The sequence below is a fragment of the Poecile atricapillus genome, chromosome 27 (genome assembly GCF_030490865.1).
Source record: "Poecile atricapillus isolate bPoeAtr1 chromosome 27, bPoeAtr1.hap1, whole genome shotgun sequence".
Classification (NCBI taxonomy): Eukaryota; Metazoa; Chordata; class Aves; order Passeriformes; family Paridae; genus Poecile; species Poecile atricapillus.
The window spans coordinates 3,081,570-3,095,847 of record NC_081275.1 but is presented as its reverse complement, the minus strand read 5'-3'; the positions used below and the strand labels follow the sequence as shown (position 1 = coordinate 3,095,847).

The window sequence follows — 14,278 nt, the reverse complement described above, 5'->3', positions numbered from 1 at the left end:
GGCAGCCCAGGGATCCCCCTTCCACCCCGGGGTTCCCTTGGCATGCACCCTCTGAGGAGGGGCCATGTCCCAGGGGCAGGAGGGCATGGGGGCAAGGGTGCCCAGCCCCAAGGGTTTGGAGCAAATGGAGACAGTGAACTTGACCGTGATCTGTGGTGGCACCGATGGGCACCACTCGGTGCTGCCGTAGGGATGGAGTGAGAGCTTGGGAGCATCACGGGGCAGGGGAATCCTGCAGCTGCAGGCTCACTCAGTGCCTTGGCAGCACCTGCAGCCACAGTGGAGTGGGTGCCTGTGCCTTTCCCAAGGGACATATTGTGCACCACAGCCCATGGCTGAGGCAGAGGGCTCAATGGAAAACTCTGCAGGAGCAGGCAGAGCAGAAGAGCTGTGGCTCATCACTGAGCACTGGGGCCCTGTGGCATTTTGTCCCCTGGCAGGGACACTGCGGGCAGGGCTGGTGGTGGCAGGTGCCACAGAGCAGCCCCAGTCAGGCTTCAGTGCGTGTCCACTGATTTAAAAATAAGCTCCAGTGAGGGCTGCTTTTAATGTTTTAAAAACCAAATGCAAAATAAAGGAGGATTATCTCTTAAAAATAAATAAAGGACTGAACTCTGGGATTGATTTTTTTAGACTATTATTTTTAATCCTCATTAAAGAGATTGCTCAAGCAATCTGACTGCTCTGGGGGCTGAGGAGTTGCTGCTGTTCTTGGGGGTCCTGGGGAAGGGACAGCCATGAATATTTAACCAGCAGAGTGGCTGCTGTGCTCTGGGGGCTGAGGCTCTTTGTGCCTTTGAGGCACATGTGTACTATCGGGAGGGACTGGTCATTTCCCCCAATGCTCATTAAGGGTTATTTCAAGGGCTGGTGAGGGCGTGGGGGGCACCTGCTGTGCCGCAGCTGCTGCTGGGGGGCAGCCGGGCCGTGGGCAGGAGATGATCTCTTGAACAAGGCTCACACAAAGCAAAGCATCCTCCAGCACAGCCGAGACCCCCGCCAGGCACGAACCTGGCTGAGGCCTGCTCTCCCATCCCTGCTGGAAAAAAACTGGAGCAAAATTTCTGCTCCAGGTCGCGGTGAAGCTTTGCCTTGGGCTGGGAGCACCCCGCAACAAAAGCCTTGAGGCAGCTGCCTGGCAGAGCCGTGCGGGGCCAGGGCTGCGCTGGGCGGCTCTGCTGGCGCTGCCGTGCCTGGGTACCACCCCGGAGGGAGGGGAGGTCGCTGGGGTGGAACCCGCTGGGCAGGGCCAGGCTGCTGCGTGCCCGCCTGGGTTTGGATGCCAGGCTGCAGGGCGCAAGGTCGATTGGCGTGCCCGACTGCAGGGTGCAGCTTGTTTTGGGTGCAGGCTCATTTGTGCTGCTGGTACCAAGGCTAGAGGGTGCGGGTGCCCTGCTGAAGGGTGCCAGGCGGGGTTTGCGTGCCCGGCTGCAGGGTGCGGGCTCGGCCGGGGTCCCACCGGGATGGGGCGGCTGCCGGGCCCGGACGCTGCGGTGTTGGGCGGAGGCCGGGGATGCCCCGGCGGTGGAAGGTGCCGGTGCCCGGTGCCCGTCCGCGCCCCGCCGCTGCAGCTCGGGGCTCGGGGGCCGCGCAGTCCCCGTCCCCATCCCCATCCCCGCCGCGTCCCCGCCCCCGGCCCGGCCCGTCTCCTCCTCCCGGCCGCGCCGCCTCCCGCCCGCTCCGCCACTGAGCCCGCAGCGGCGGCGGCGGCGGGCGCAGGCTCCGGGCGCCCCGGGGCCCCGCGGCGGCCGCTGCCCTGAGGCCGCGGGGGATGGCGGAGGGGTCCCGGGGCGCCCCGCCGCCGGGCTCGCCCCGCCCCGCCGCGCCGCTGCCTAACGGGCCCCGCGGCGGCGGCGGCGGCAGCCCCGGCTCGGGCTCAGGCAGCAGCAGCCGCGAGGACTCGGCGGAGCGGAGCCCCGCGCCCGCCGCGCCCCGGGCCAGCATCATGAAGGTGAGAGCCCCGCACCGGCCCGGCCCCCCCGCGCCCCGGGCCCGGCACCTGCGCAGCGCTGGGGTGCCGAGCCGTGTCCCCCCGCCGAGCCCCGCGTCCCCCCGCACCGGCTCTGTCCGCCGCTCCTCGCTCCCCCTGTGCCCGTGGAACCGCTCCGAGGAGCTGCAGAGCAGCCGCATCCCCCGGGCGACCGAGGGTCGCCGCCTGCCCGCGGTGCTGGTCACGCCGGGACTGACACGGCGTCCCCGCGCCCTGCCCGGACCCAGGGTCCCCAAGGGCACAATCTGGCCCGGCCCGGCCCGGCTCTGTGGAGTGTCCATGGATCGCCCTGTCAAGTGCCGTGGCCACGCTGCAGCATCACCCGGTCCTGCTCAGGACACCCCTGGGTTCCCGTGAGAAGATGCCCGCTCCTGCCCCTGGAGCAGCCTCTGCTCTCCCGTGCTCTCTCCTGACAAGCGCTGAGCCTCGGGCCTGGCCTGAGCAGCTTGCAGTCTGCTCCCAACACCTGGTGTTGGTGTTGCCGGGCCGTGGTGGGGCCGGGGTCTAGGGGGTCTCCCACCTGGGTGGGCAGCGGATCCCACGTGTGCTTTCCTAAATGAACCCCCTTGATTGTGCTGATGCCAGCGGTACTCGCTGACACAATAGGTCACGTCCGCCCGGGACTTGCCTCCCCGCTCCCGGCAGCCTATTTTAAGCTGGGATTGCTCCGGTGCTATTAATACCCGGTGAGGGGGCTGTTTCCGTGGTGCCCCAGCCCAGTTTTCTGGACAGCGGAGTCAGGACCCTGAGTCTCTGCCCGCGCCCGCCTGGGCTCTCGCTGCAAACTGTTGCGGGGGCGGCCGGGCTGTGCCCACGCGGTGACGGCACCGAGACCTGCGAGTGCTCCCGTGCTACCAGAGGCTGCTGCCAGTGCACCGTCTGTGCCCGGTTTCCTTGGGGACCTTGCCGAGGTCTCCTGCTCCTCCCGGGACGGACCAGCATCCTTCCTTGCCCAGGGACCATCCGTGGGCATGGCGGGCTGGGGGTGGTGAACATCTCGCTTGCACCGGGCTGGGCACATCCCTGTCACCACCTGCGTCACCGCGGGATTTGGCCTCACGTGAAGGTCGGGTGGCCCAGGGCCAGCACTGGCGAGGGAGGGCGCTGGCCCGGGGGAGGTCAGACCCGGACAGTGTCCCCAGCTTGTGCCGATCCGTTGTGCATCTCCGAGTCCATCCGGGGCCTGAGCGGCAGCGGAGGCACATGTGGAAAGAGCTGCCAGCTCTGTTATTTTTTGGGATTTCCAGAAAAGGCTGGAGGAGTGAATCTGAAAGTGCGACTCACTGGCTGTGTGGAGACAGGGGGGCCTGGGGCATCGGGGTTCAGAGCTGTCCCCTGCAGTGTCCCTGTGCCCTGGCTAGAGGACCTGCTCCCTTCTTTCCTCCCAGGCTGAAAGCGGAGTGGGCTGGTGGTCCCGTGGGCTGAGAGGGACTTGGGGGTATTGGATATTCTGCAGGAGGTGTCGCTTCCATAGCATTTTGCTGCTCTGTCCCCCGAGCCCACTTCCCATCGCATGCCAGTCCCAGGAGCTGTGTGGTGCCTCTGCTGGGATCTGACTCCACGGCCCCTCGCCGGGGAGTGGCAGCTGGTGCCGCGGGGAGTGGATGTGTCAGTCGCTCTCTTCTTGGCAGGGAACAAGCGACGGTAGAAAAGCCCTGACTGTGCCTGGCCTCCCACTGCCTCAGCTCCGGGGCTGCTGCCTGCCCGCACCCCTGCCCACGCTGGATTAGGGGTAGTGGGGAGACCCGGGACCTGGGGAATTCAGCTGCAGATGAGTCACGTCACGGCCAGGCTGCGGGATAAAGGGAAAGGAGGGACAACTGATGGGCGCTTCTCCATCCCCTGCTTTGAGAGTGGGTTACGTGGTCGGTAACGGTGGCCGTCACGTGGAGGCTGAGATTAGGGCATCAGCACTCACCAGGGCATTAATGAAGGAGATAATTGGCTGAAGAGGTGCTTAACACATGCTGCAGGGCTGAGCAGGACAGGCAGCTGGGCTGGAATGTGCCCTCCTTGTGAGCCCACGCTCACCACTGGCACCGCGATCGGCATCGCGATCTGTGCTTCGCTCTGTGGAGCTCTGCCTGCTCCCTGCCAGCTTGGTGGCACAGCGAGCAGGATCCCTGCTCCGGCCGGAGCTCTGCCCTCTGTCTGGGGGTGTTCCATGCTGTCATGGCCATGGGCACCGTGTCCTCCCGGCTCCACTGCTGCCTTACTCGTCACCTGCCTGCGCTGCTCCTGCCGCCCGTCGCCCAGCACTCCGTGGGCTGTCCCCCGGGTTGAAGACCACCGGGAACAGCCTGGGAAAGGCTGCCAGGGAGCAGAGGCTCTTCCCTGCCGGTCCCCAGGCCGCACTGAGGAGCGTAGGGCAGCTGCAGACGGGAGGCTCCTCGCATCCCCTGTTCGCTGTTTGCCCGTTCAGAGGGAGAAGAGGAGTCTGTGTGCGCTCTACCCATCTGCACCCCAAAGTGCTGCAGCGGGCACCCCCTCCCCTATCTACCCCTGAGAGGGTGGGGGTCTGCAGGGAGGGCGTTCGGGCTTTGGCCCTGAGCCGGGGTGCCGGGGGACCGGCGGGGCTGGTGCCGGTGGGGTGTGTGTGGCTGCGTGCAGCGGGCACAGCTGGAGCAGGTCCCTGGCTCTGGGTGCACACAGGCCCCCCGCCCGTGTTTCCTTTCCGGATGGATTTCCTGTTTTCAGCTGTGGGGCCCGGTGCGGAGCGGCGCGGGGTGGGTGCGCCGGGCGGGGAGCGGGTCCGCAGAGGGGCGGGGGTCCTGCCGGGGGGCAGGAGGTGCTGCCCTCGGTGCCCATCGCCCCTCGGCCAGCTGGGGGCTGCGGCTGCCTGTCAGTGGGGCGCTCAGATTGCAGCACGCAGGAAGCATCCGGCGTCGAGTCCTTCCCCGCAGGGCTGGCCGATGGCGTGACCTGCCGCTGAGCGCCTGCCGACCCGGGATGGCTGGCACCGAGGCAGGGTCTTGGAGCTCGGCCAGCTCCCTGGAGCAATCTGGCAGCGAGAGGATGCAAACAGCCACCACATCCGAGCTCCGGGGTAGTAGGATATGCCTGGCTCTAACAAGGGGCTCAGGGCTGGTGCTGGTTCCTCCTTCCCTGGGCATCCCTGGAGGATTCCCCATTCCCTGGGGAAGCCACACATCTATTTGTGCGACCTATCCCGAATGCCCTTGGCTATGGCTGCCTGACCCCGTGGGGCAGATCCCAACCCTCCAGGATCAGGCACGGGATGTGCCTGCCCAGGCGCAGCCCCATGCAGGAGCTGTGGAAGCTGTCGGGGCACTGAAGGGGAGCAACCCCTCACCTCCAACCTGAACAGCTGAGCAGGACCTGCCTCTGACAGAGACACCACCAGATTAGAGGTGACTCACCATAATCTTGAAGAAGTGGATTAAATCTCCTCCTACTGTGCTGCTTAATGAAATCCATCCCATAATACACTCCTGGCCCTGCTGTTCCCCCTTATCCCCTGCCAGCGCCGTGGCAGCTGGGTCCCTCTCCCCGTAGTGAGGCAGGACAGAGTGTGGGTATGAGGTGCTGGCAGCAAACAGCCCGTGCCCTCGTGACCCTGCGCTCTGTGGGACAGAGCCATGGCCATGGTGGTCCCCAGCATGTGGCACCGGCAGGGACTGTCCTGCCCCGCTCCTTGCAGGAGAGCAGAGGGTCTGCCTTGGGCTCCCTAGGAGCAGCTCTGCTCATGCATCACATGCCGGGTGTCTGTTTTCCTCTGGTGTCCCCAGGCCAAGCAGCCAGGGGCTGTGCTGGGCTGCTGGCGCATGGCTGTGCCTGTGAGGGTGAGCGAGCAGTGGGGAAGGATCCAGCTCAGGGCCAGGAGCAGGAAGGAAGGAAGGAAAGCAGAGTTAAAATAAGCCAGGCAGTGAGCTGCGAGGAAAGCCAGGGCTGGAGCTGGCTCCCAGCCCCCAGGAGAGGGGTGGACCGGTGTGGACTGGGCTTAGCAGTGTGCTGGGGCACCCTGGGGCAGTGCTAAGCACTACTTTGGGATGGGACGGGGTGGGGGGACCGTGGGGAAGGAGGATACCAGGAACTGGTGAGGCCTGTGCTGCCTGGCTGTCCCTGATGGCTCTGCCCCTTTCCCACCTTGGCAGGATGGCTCTCGGCAGCGGCCAGCACAGAAGAAGAAGACAGTGTCCTTCAGCTCCATGCCCAATGACCGCAAGATCAACAGCACAGCTGCCTGCATCTCCCTCATGCTGGAGGGCTGTGAGCTGAAGAAGGTGCGCTCCAACTCCCGCATGTACAGCCGCTTCTTCGTGCTGGATGCTGACATGCGCTCCGTGCGCTGGGAGCCCTCCAAGAAGGACTCAGAGAAGGCCAAGATTGAGATCAAATCGGTCAAAGAGGTGCGTGTGGGCAAGAAGACACCTGTCCTGCGCAGCAATGGCCTCTCCGACCAGTTCCCGGACGAGTGCGCCTTCTCCATCATCTATGGAGACAACTACGAGTCCCTGGACCTGGTGGCCAGCTCAGCAGATGTGGTGAGTGCCTGGGTGATGGGGCTGCGCTACCTGGTGTCCTATGGAAAGCACAGCCCTGAGGCGCCTGGGACTGGCCACCCCAGCCTCCGGACATCCTGGATCTCCTCCGTCTTTGACCTTGCTGACCTGGAGAAGTCTGGCCGCATCCCTGTGTCCCGGGCTGTGCAGCTGATCAAAGCACTCAACCCTGGCATGAAGACCTCCACCATCGAGCTGAAGTTCAAGGAACTGCAGAAGGCCAGCGAGCGTCCTGGCATGGAGGTGGCCTGTGACCTCTTTGTGGAGGCATACTGTGAGCTCTGCACTCGCCCTGAGATCTTCTTCCTGCTGGTCCAGTTCTCCAGCAACAAGGAATACCTGGGTGTGAAGGACCTGCTGATGTTCCTGGAGGTGGAGCAGGGCATGGAGGGGGTGACAGAGGAGAAGTGCTTGGAGATCGTCAGCAAGTATGAGCCCTCCAAGGAGGGCCGGGAGAAGGGCTACCTGGCCATCGACGGCTTCACACGTTACCTGCTCTCTGCTGACTGCTCCATCTTTGACCCGCAGCACCGCAAGGTCTGCCAGGACATGGCGCAGCCCCTCTCCCACTACTACATCAGCTCTGCCCACAGCGCCTGCCTGCTGGAGGACAACTTCTGGGGCCGCTCAGACATCACTGGCTACATCAGTGCCCTGGGCCTGGGCTGCCGCAGCATCGAGCTGGTGCTGTGGGACGGCCCCGAGGGTGAGCCCGTGGTCTACACCAGCCCCTCAGCTGCCTCCTGTGTGCCCTTCCGTGCCGTGGTGGGGCTGATTGACCAGCACGCCTTCACTGCCTCCGCCTACCCCCTGATCCTCTGCCTGGTGGTGCGCTGCTCGGCCCCCCAGCAGCGACTCGCTGCTCAGTGCCTGCGCAAGACGCTGGGGGAGAAGCTGTACCTGGAGCCCCCCAACCCCGTGGCGTCCTACCTGCCGTCCCCGGAGGAGCTCAAGGGCCGCATCCTCATCAAGGGCAAGAAGCTGCCGCCCACCTGCGAGGACAGCGAGGGGGAGGTGTCGGATGAGGAGGAAGGCTGGGAGCTGGCGCGGCGACTGGGCCAGGAGGACCGGGAGGCACCGGAGGGAGGTGGCCTGCGGCGGGTGCGCCTCAGCCGTGAGCTCTCGGAGCTGGTGAGCCTCTGCCAGGCTGTCCCCTTCCAGGACTTTGAGAGCTCGAGACGTGGGCAACGCTACTGGGAGATGTGCTCCTTCAGCGAGGTGGAGGCGGGACGCTTCGCCAACGAGTGCCCGGCTGAGCTGGTCAGCTACAACAAGCGGTTCCTCTCCCGCATCTACCCCAGCCCCATGCGCATCGATGCCAGCAACATGAACCCCCAGGATTTCTGGAAGTGCGGCTGCCAGATGGTGGCTATGAACTACCAGACACCAGGGCTCATGATGGACCTGAATGCGGGCTGGTTCCGGCAGAACGGGGCCTGTGGCTACGTCCTCCGCCCGGCCATCATGCGGGAGGAGGTCTCCTACTTCAGTGCCAACGCCAAGGACTCCCTGCCTGGGGTGCCTGCCCAGCTCCTGCACCTCAAGGTCATCAGTGGGCAGAACCTGCCCAAGCCCAAGGGCTCGGGGGCCAAGGGGGAGGTTGTGGAGCCCTATGTCTGTGCTGAAATCCATGGCATCCCGGCCGACTGCGCTGAGCACCGCACCAAGACAGCCCTGCAGAGCGGGGACAACCCCATCTTCGACGAGAGCCTGGAGTTCCAGATCAACCTGCCGGAGCTGGCCGTCCTGCGCTTCGTTGTGCTGGACGATGACTACATTGGGGACGAGTTCATTGCCCAGTACACCATCCCCTTCGAGTGCCTGCAGCCTGGCTACCGCCATGTCCCCCTCCAGTCGCTGGCCGGGGAGCCCCTGCCCCACGCCACCCTCTTTGTGCATGTGGCCATCACTGACCGCCGTGGTGGGGGCAAGGGGCACCGCCGGGGGCTGGCGGGGCGCCGGGGCCGCCGAGTGCGGGAGTACACTTCCACCAAGGCCACTGGCATCAAAGCCATCGATGAAGTCTTCCGGACGGCCACCCAGCCGCTGCGGGAGGCCACTGACCTGCGGGAGAATGTACAGGTATGGACCCTGCAGAGGCACCCGGGGACCTGGTTTGTGCGGGGGAGGATGGGGCTGGACTGAGAGTGGTGGGGAGCCAGGCTGTCCCCCTTTTCCCGGGGGATGTGAGCGAGAAGCAGAGAGCTGTGGGAAATGGGGGTGCTCCTGGGGGTCTGCCCAGCTGAACTGACACTGGACACTGGTCTCTGCAGAATGCGTTGGTCTCCTTCAAGGAGCTGTGTGGGCTGACACCCGCTGCCAATATGAAGCAGTGCATCCTGACGGTGTCCACGTGGCTGCTGCACAGTGACAGCGCACCCAGTGTCACCCTCAACCTGGCAGAGCAGTACCCCCCCATGGAGGCCCAGGGCCCCATCCCTGACCTGCTGCGCAAGGTCCTCACTGCCTACGAGACGGTAAGTGCCGTCCTGCTGGGCTCAGCTCCTTGGGGAGGCTCCCTGGGATCAGAGGGACCAGCAGCCAGTGGTGGTGCAGGTTTTGTGGGATGAACCCAGGCAGTTTCTATGGGATGAACCCAGGCAGGTTTGTGGGATGAACCCAGGCAGGTTTTGTGGGATGGATCAGAAGGTCCAAGGATGGGGAATCGTGAGCTCACTGTCCCCATCCTGGGGCAGGGGAAGGTGAGTGGCCAGGGGGCTGCATGAGGGCTGCCCAGGAAGGAGTCTTGCCAAGGCACAGGCTTGCCCAGATCATCTGAGCCTTGGACACTGCAGCCCCTCCCCTATGTCTGCACTGCCTGTCCCTTGTCCTGGTCCCACCAGGTGGGAGAAATCCCATTAATAGCCACAGCCAGAGCTGCTTCCTTCTTTTGTGTTGAAGGGAACCTGGCCATTGGCCAGGTGCAGGTCACACCATACCCAGCCATGTGTGGTGAGGTGGGAAGGGCCAGGCCCTGGGCTTGGTGTAGGGGCAGCCCCTGATGAGCCCCATCTCCTCATCCACTTGGCTGGGGGCACAGGGCCAGGGCTGGCCAGCTCCTCACGCTGCCCCTCTCCCTAGATGATCCAGACTAGCCGGACGCTGATCGAGTCTGCCGACGCCGTGTACGGGAAGCTCATCCAGGCACAGCAGGCAGGTGGGTCCTGGAGGGCAGCCCCAGCTCTGCTCTGGCTCTGGCTGTGGACCCAAGCACGTCCTGGGGCTCAGGGCTTCCTGCACTGGGGCAGGGTGTGGGTGGGTGGGCTGCAGAGCTGTGTGGTAGGGAGCAAGCAGAGTGGGGGAGGCTGATGAGGAAGCGGGGAAGAGTCATTAGCTGTCAAAAACCAGAACATAATTAGTGCCAGAAATAACAGGCTAGGGCTGACGGCAGAAATGGCAACTGAGTGTTAAGACTTCCCAAACACATGGCAGAACCCACACAGGCAGGTGCTGCTGCCGCCTGCCCTGGTCCTCCCTGCAGGTGCCCCCACTCTGGCAGCTGCCTGGGACCTCTGGCCCCACTCCAGGCCCTGATGGCTCCGTGGCCCCTCTGTTGGCTGGGACCCCAGAGGCATAGCCCCACCAGCTCCAGAGGCTTCTGCGGGCTCCCCTTGGGGCTGGGAGAGTGTCAGGAGCTGGAGGGGCTGGGGAAGAAGGAGGGGGCCCTGCTCTGCTGTCCCCGCCATGCCAGCCTTGCTGCCAGCAGCCGTGTTTGTTCCCTGCCTACGCGGCAGACGGAAATCTCCCCAAGCTCTTGGCTCAGCTCTGCCACTGCTGCGAGCGCTGGGGGAGTGGAGCAGTGGGGCACAAGCTGCAGGGCACAGATTGGTGCTGTGCCCTCTGTGCTGCTCCAGCTGCTGCGCTGGGGTGCTGCAGGGCAGAGCGATTCTGGGGTGTGCAGAGGGATTCAGGGGTTCCAGGGGTGCCGGTAGGCAGCAATTTGGCAGCTGCAGCCCCCACCCCCGTGCTCTGGTGCTGCCTGTCCCTGCTTTCACCCTGGCCGTGCTGTGGACAAGCCCCTGTGGTGGCAGCACAGGCGGAACCCGGCTGGCAGGAGCTGGGGGTCCGGGGAGCTGCGGCGGGGGCGCGGGGCCGTGGGAGCGCTGATTGGCAGCGCGAGGGCGAGCGAGCTGCGTGGGAACCCTCGCGTGGGCCCAGAGCCGCTGCTGCGTCAGGAGGGGTAAATATAGCACCCACTCAGGGGATGTCACATGGGGCACAGTGACGGGGCCTGCGCTCCGATGGGGGGGTCTGGGGGCCCTGCTCACACTCCCCCCCCAGATGAGCCATGGAATTCAAGAGCTGTGCCTCTGCCCAGGGTCTTCGCTGCCCTTCCAGACCTCTGGGGTCCAGAGTGGCCACAGGCCACAGCTGAACATGGTGCTGGGATGTTTGGGGCTCCATTGGCCCATCGTTTGGGGCATGGAGGATTCTTGAGGCTCCCGGGGCAGGGGGGAGCCCACCCTGACTGCAACCCCATGGTGGGCAAAGGGCATCCCTCTGGCTTGGTCCCTGTTGGTCGTGGGTGGTGGCTGTCCCTGTGCCAATGTCCCTGCACCCACTGAGCGCCTCTCCCACCAATGCAGGGATGGATTTCCACAAGGAGCTGCACCGCATCGAGACCAAGGAAGGGCTGCGGGGCCGCAAGCTGCAGAAGGCGCTGGAGAGCTTCGCCTGGAACATCACCGTCCTCAAGGTGAGGGGCAAAGGCTGCAGGGATAACTCTGCCCTGCCCCGTCACCCTCCTGCCTCCACCCTAACACACCCCCCGTCTCCTCCCCGCAGGGCCAGGCTGACCTCCTCAAGCATGCCAAGGCGGAGGCACTGGACAACCTGTGGCAGATCCACAATGCGGGGCAGTCCTGCGGCATCGGCAGGAACGGATCAGCCTCGCCGGAGCCCTCTCGGCTGCAAGCTCCGCTGGAGCCCATCCCTGAGACAGACGGAGGTGGCGACACAGCGTCCTGCTGACCCCGGTCTGGGGCTCGGGGCCCGGACTGAGCACCCCTGGCCGCAGGGGCCGGGAGCAGGGAGCCCCAGCCTGCCCGGGGAATGTGTGTGAGGCTGGGTGCCTGTGCTCTGCCGTGTTGAGGGGCTTGCACCAGAATTCAGTGGAGATGTTGGGAGAGATGTCCCTGCTCCCTTTTGCCCCACCAAGCTCCCAGAGGACTCATCTATCCCCTCCATCTGCTTCTGGAGCCAGTACTCTGCCGAGGGGCCGGTGGGGATGCTGGTACCCCAGTGCCCATGTGCATGTACCCCCAGCCTGCTGTGCCAGATGCCACGTGGAAAAGCAGCCCCAGGTCTGGAGTTCTGCCCTCCCTCTCCAGGGCTGCAGGTTTGGCCTTCACCAGCCCTGGGGAAAATCTGGCTGGGGCAGGAAGAATCCTGACTGGTCCTGTCACCTCCATAGCATCCCTAGGGTCCCCACTATACAGAGGAGCTGGGAGGCTCTCTGGTGCAGCAGATGTGGGGCCAGGGTGTCCCTGAACAGCACCCGTGGCTTCTGGCATCAGGGAAATATTTGGGTTCATCCCCCAGCACAAGCAAAGGCTGGAGGTGTTCTGGGGTCAGGCGGGGGTGTGCAGTGTTATAAAGAGTGCAAGACCCTCCCTGGTGCCCTGTGGCTCCCTCTGTTCCAGGCGCTGGAGCAGGATGGGATGGTGTCACCAAAGGGGATGGAAGGTGGCAGCAGGTACAGGACCCTGGTGGCACCATCCCTCCCTGGCAGCAGCCAAGCGCAGGGTGACGGCTCCCCACGTCAGTCAGGGAGCCGTGGAGCTGCTGGCAGCCCTTTGTTCGGGGGTTTAATTAGCCTAATGGGGCTCTGAGCAGCGGCCCCGCGCATTGCGCTGCTGTCGGAGCCGGCCAGCGCTGACCTTCAGCCCATTTGTGCCAGCCCAGCAGCGCGGCCCGGGGGCAATTATGGCCTCATTAGTGCCAGGCATCCCGTCCAGTGAGTACCCTCACAATGGGGACGTGCAAATGAGGGGAAAAATGAGGGGAAAGGCCTGGACGGTCTCCGGGCTACCGGCCACAGCGCTCCCACGTCTCCCAGAGACCAGTCGCTGCCGCTGGCCCAGCGGTATTTTTGGCAGCACTATTGTGCCGGGCTCTATAAAGTGGCAGTGTCAGTGCAGGGTGCCGTGCTGTCGGCTGCCCGATGGGACATGCCCCAGAGCCGCTCGGCCACCTGAAGACCCCAGCAAGGATGGAGGTGCCCAACACCAAGGTGGGGCTGGGGTGCTGCAGCCCCTGGGGACAAGAGAACAGCGGTGGGTGGGAGATCAGAGTGTAGGGCTGGGGGTGTGGGAGGGCCTGGCCGGTTTCTTGGGAATCTCCGAGTGTGCAGCAAATCCCCGGGACTCCCCGACTGTACCAGCAGCTGATGAGGGGACTGCTTGGGAGGGAGCTGGGCGTGCAATGCCTGCAGCATTCACTGCTTGTCCCATGGCACTGGGCAGAGAGGAGGGTGTCTGCCACAGCTGCTGTGTGCCGGAGCAGGGCTGCGGTGAGGACACCCACATCTGGCTGGAACACAGGTGAGGGTGCTGCAAAGGGCGACAGTCCAGGTGCACCTCGGGTGTGGGGCTGGGCCGCTGTGGCAACAACCAGGGCAGGGAGGAGTTGAAACACCAGTGAGCACAGCAGGGGGAAGGGTCCTGGGGCTCTGCAGTTCCCCCCCTCTCTGCCCTGTCGCTGCCCTGCTCTAACGCGGCGCGTTGCTCCGGCAGCCCCGGCGAGCTGCCTGCCTCCTGCTCCTGCTCCTCTTCTGCTCCCTGGCTGCTGCCCGGCAGAACCTGCCCCACTGCTGCCGGCAGAAGACCTGCTCCTGCCGTGTCTACGACCTCCTGCACGGCATGGGCAACCACGCCGCTGGAATCCTCACACTGGGCAAGAGGAAGAGCGTCCCCCTGGCCTTCCAGAGCCGGCTGTACCGCCTGCTCCATGGCTCCGGCAACCACGCTGCGGGCATCCTCACCATGGGCAAGCGCGGGCAGCACCCTGGCACCACCTGCCACGACACGCTGGGCTGCCCTGCGGGCACGGTCGCCCAGCCGACAGCGGTGCCGAGAGGCGCTGACAGCAGCCCTGACGGCCCCAGGGAGTGCCAGGGACACTCAGGGAAGGATCTGAGCACGAGCCAGGCCCAGGGAGCTGCGAGGAGCTTTTACTAAATGGGACGGGGGCAGCGGGACAGAGAGGGGATCCCTGGCGGGGTGGACTCCGGCGACACACAGCCGGAGCTCAGTGTAAATAGCACTTTTAGATACCTCCTCCCAGCCCTGGCCCTGGCCCGGCCTGCTCAGGGCACCGCGGGCACCGCGGCCTTTTACAATAAATGGTAGCCTGATGTCACCCGGCTCTGTTGTCTCTCTGGGGAGGGCTTGGGCGGGCGCAGCGCCGGGGCAGCTGCCGGAGCCGCGCTTGGACCGGGCTCATCCGCCTGCACCGGGGCGTGCAGCTGCCTGGGAGCGGTACCAGGACAGAGGCTGACCGAGGGTCCCGCTCCTCCTGCAGCCCCCGCGGGGCTGGGAGGGCCGGGGGCGAGCGGCTCCAGTGCCGAGCGGCTCCCGGTGCTCCCGGTACGGCGGCACCAGTACCGAGCGGGTCCCGGTGCTCTGGGTACGGCGGCTCCAGCGCCGAGCGGCTCCCGGTGCTCCCGGTACGGCGGCTCCAATGCCGAGCGGGTCCTGCCGCCTCCAACCCAGAGCCCCCCCGGGCCAGACCGCCCCACCCGCGGGCGGGGAACGGTGCTCGACGG

At 65.3% G+C, this 14,278-nt stretch overlaps 2 protein-coding genes across 3 annotated transcripts; both read left to right on the top strand.

Annotated features, from left to right (window-relative positions):
• Nucleotides 1-1,751: 1,751 nt before the first annotated feature.
• LOC131589096 (inactive phospholipase C-like protein 2) lies at nt 1,752-12,058 on the top strand. Of its 2 annotated transcripts, none has more exons than XM_058858236.1 (6): nt 1,752-1,951; nt 6,106-8,595; nt 8,787-8,990; nt 9,595-9,670; nt 11,100-11,209; nt 11,299-12,058. In XM_058858236.1, the coding sequence occupies exons 1-6, from the start codon at nt 1,772-1,774 to the stop codon at nt 11,482-11,484; spliced, it is 3,246 nt and encodes a 1,081-aa protein (XP_058714219.1). In that variant the 5' UTR covers nt 1,752-1,771; the 3' UTR covers nt 11,485-12,058. The 2 variants fall into 2 exon arrangements, with proteins under 2 accessions (XP_058714219.1, XP_058714220.1); XM_058858237.1 differs by lacking the exon at nt 1,752-1,951 and adding an exon at nt 5,324-5,361.
• Nucleotides 12,059-13,314: 1,256 nt separating this feature from the next.
• HCRT (hypocretin neuropeptide precursor) lies at nt 13,315-13,871 on the top strand. Its single transcript, XM_058858262.1, has one exon. It carries the CDS (start codon nt 13,374-13,376, stop codon nt 13,689-13,691), a length of 318 nt encoding a protein of 105 aa, XP_058714245.1. The 5' UTR covers nt 13,315-13,373; the 3' UTR covers nt 13,692-13,871.
• Nucleotides 13,872-14,278: the final 407 nt, after the last annotated feature.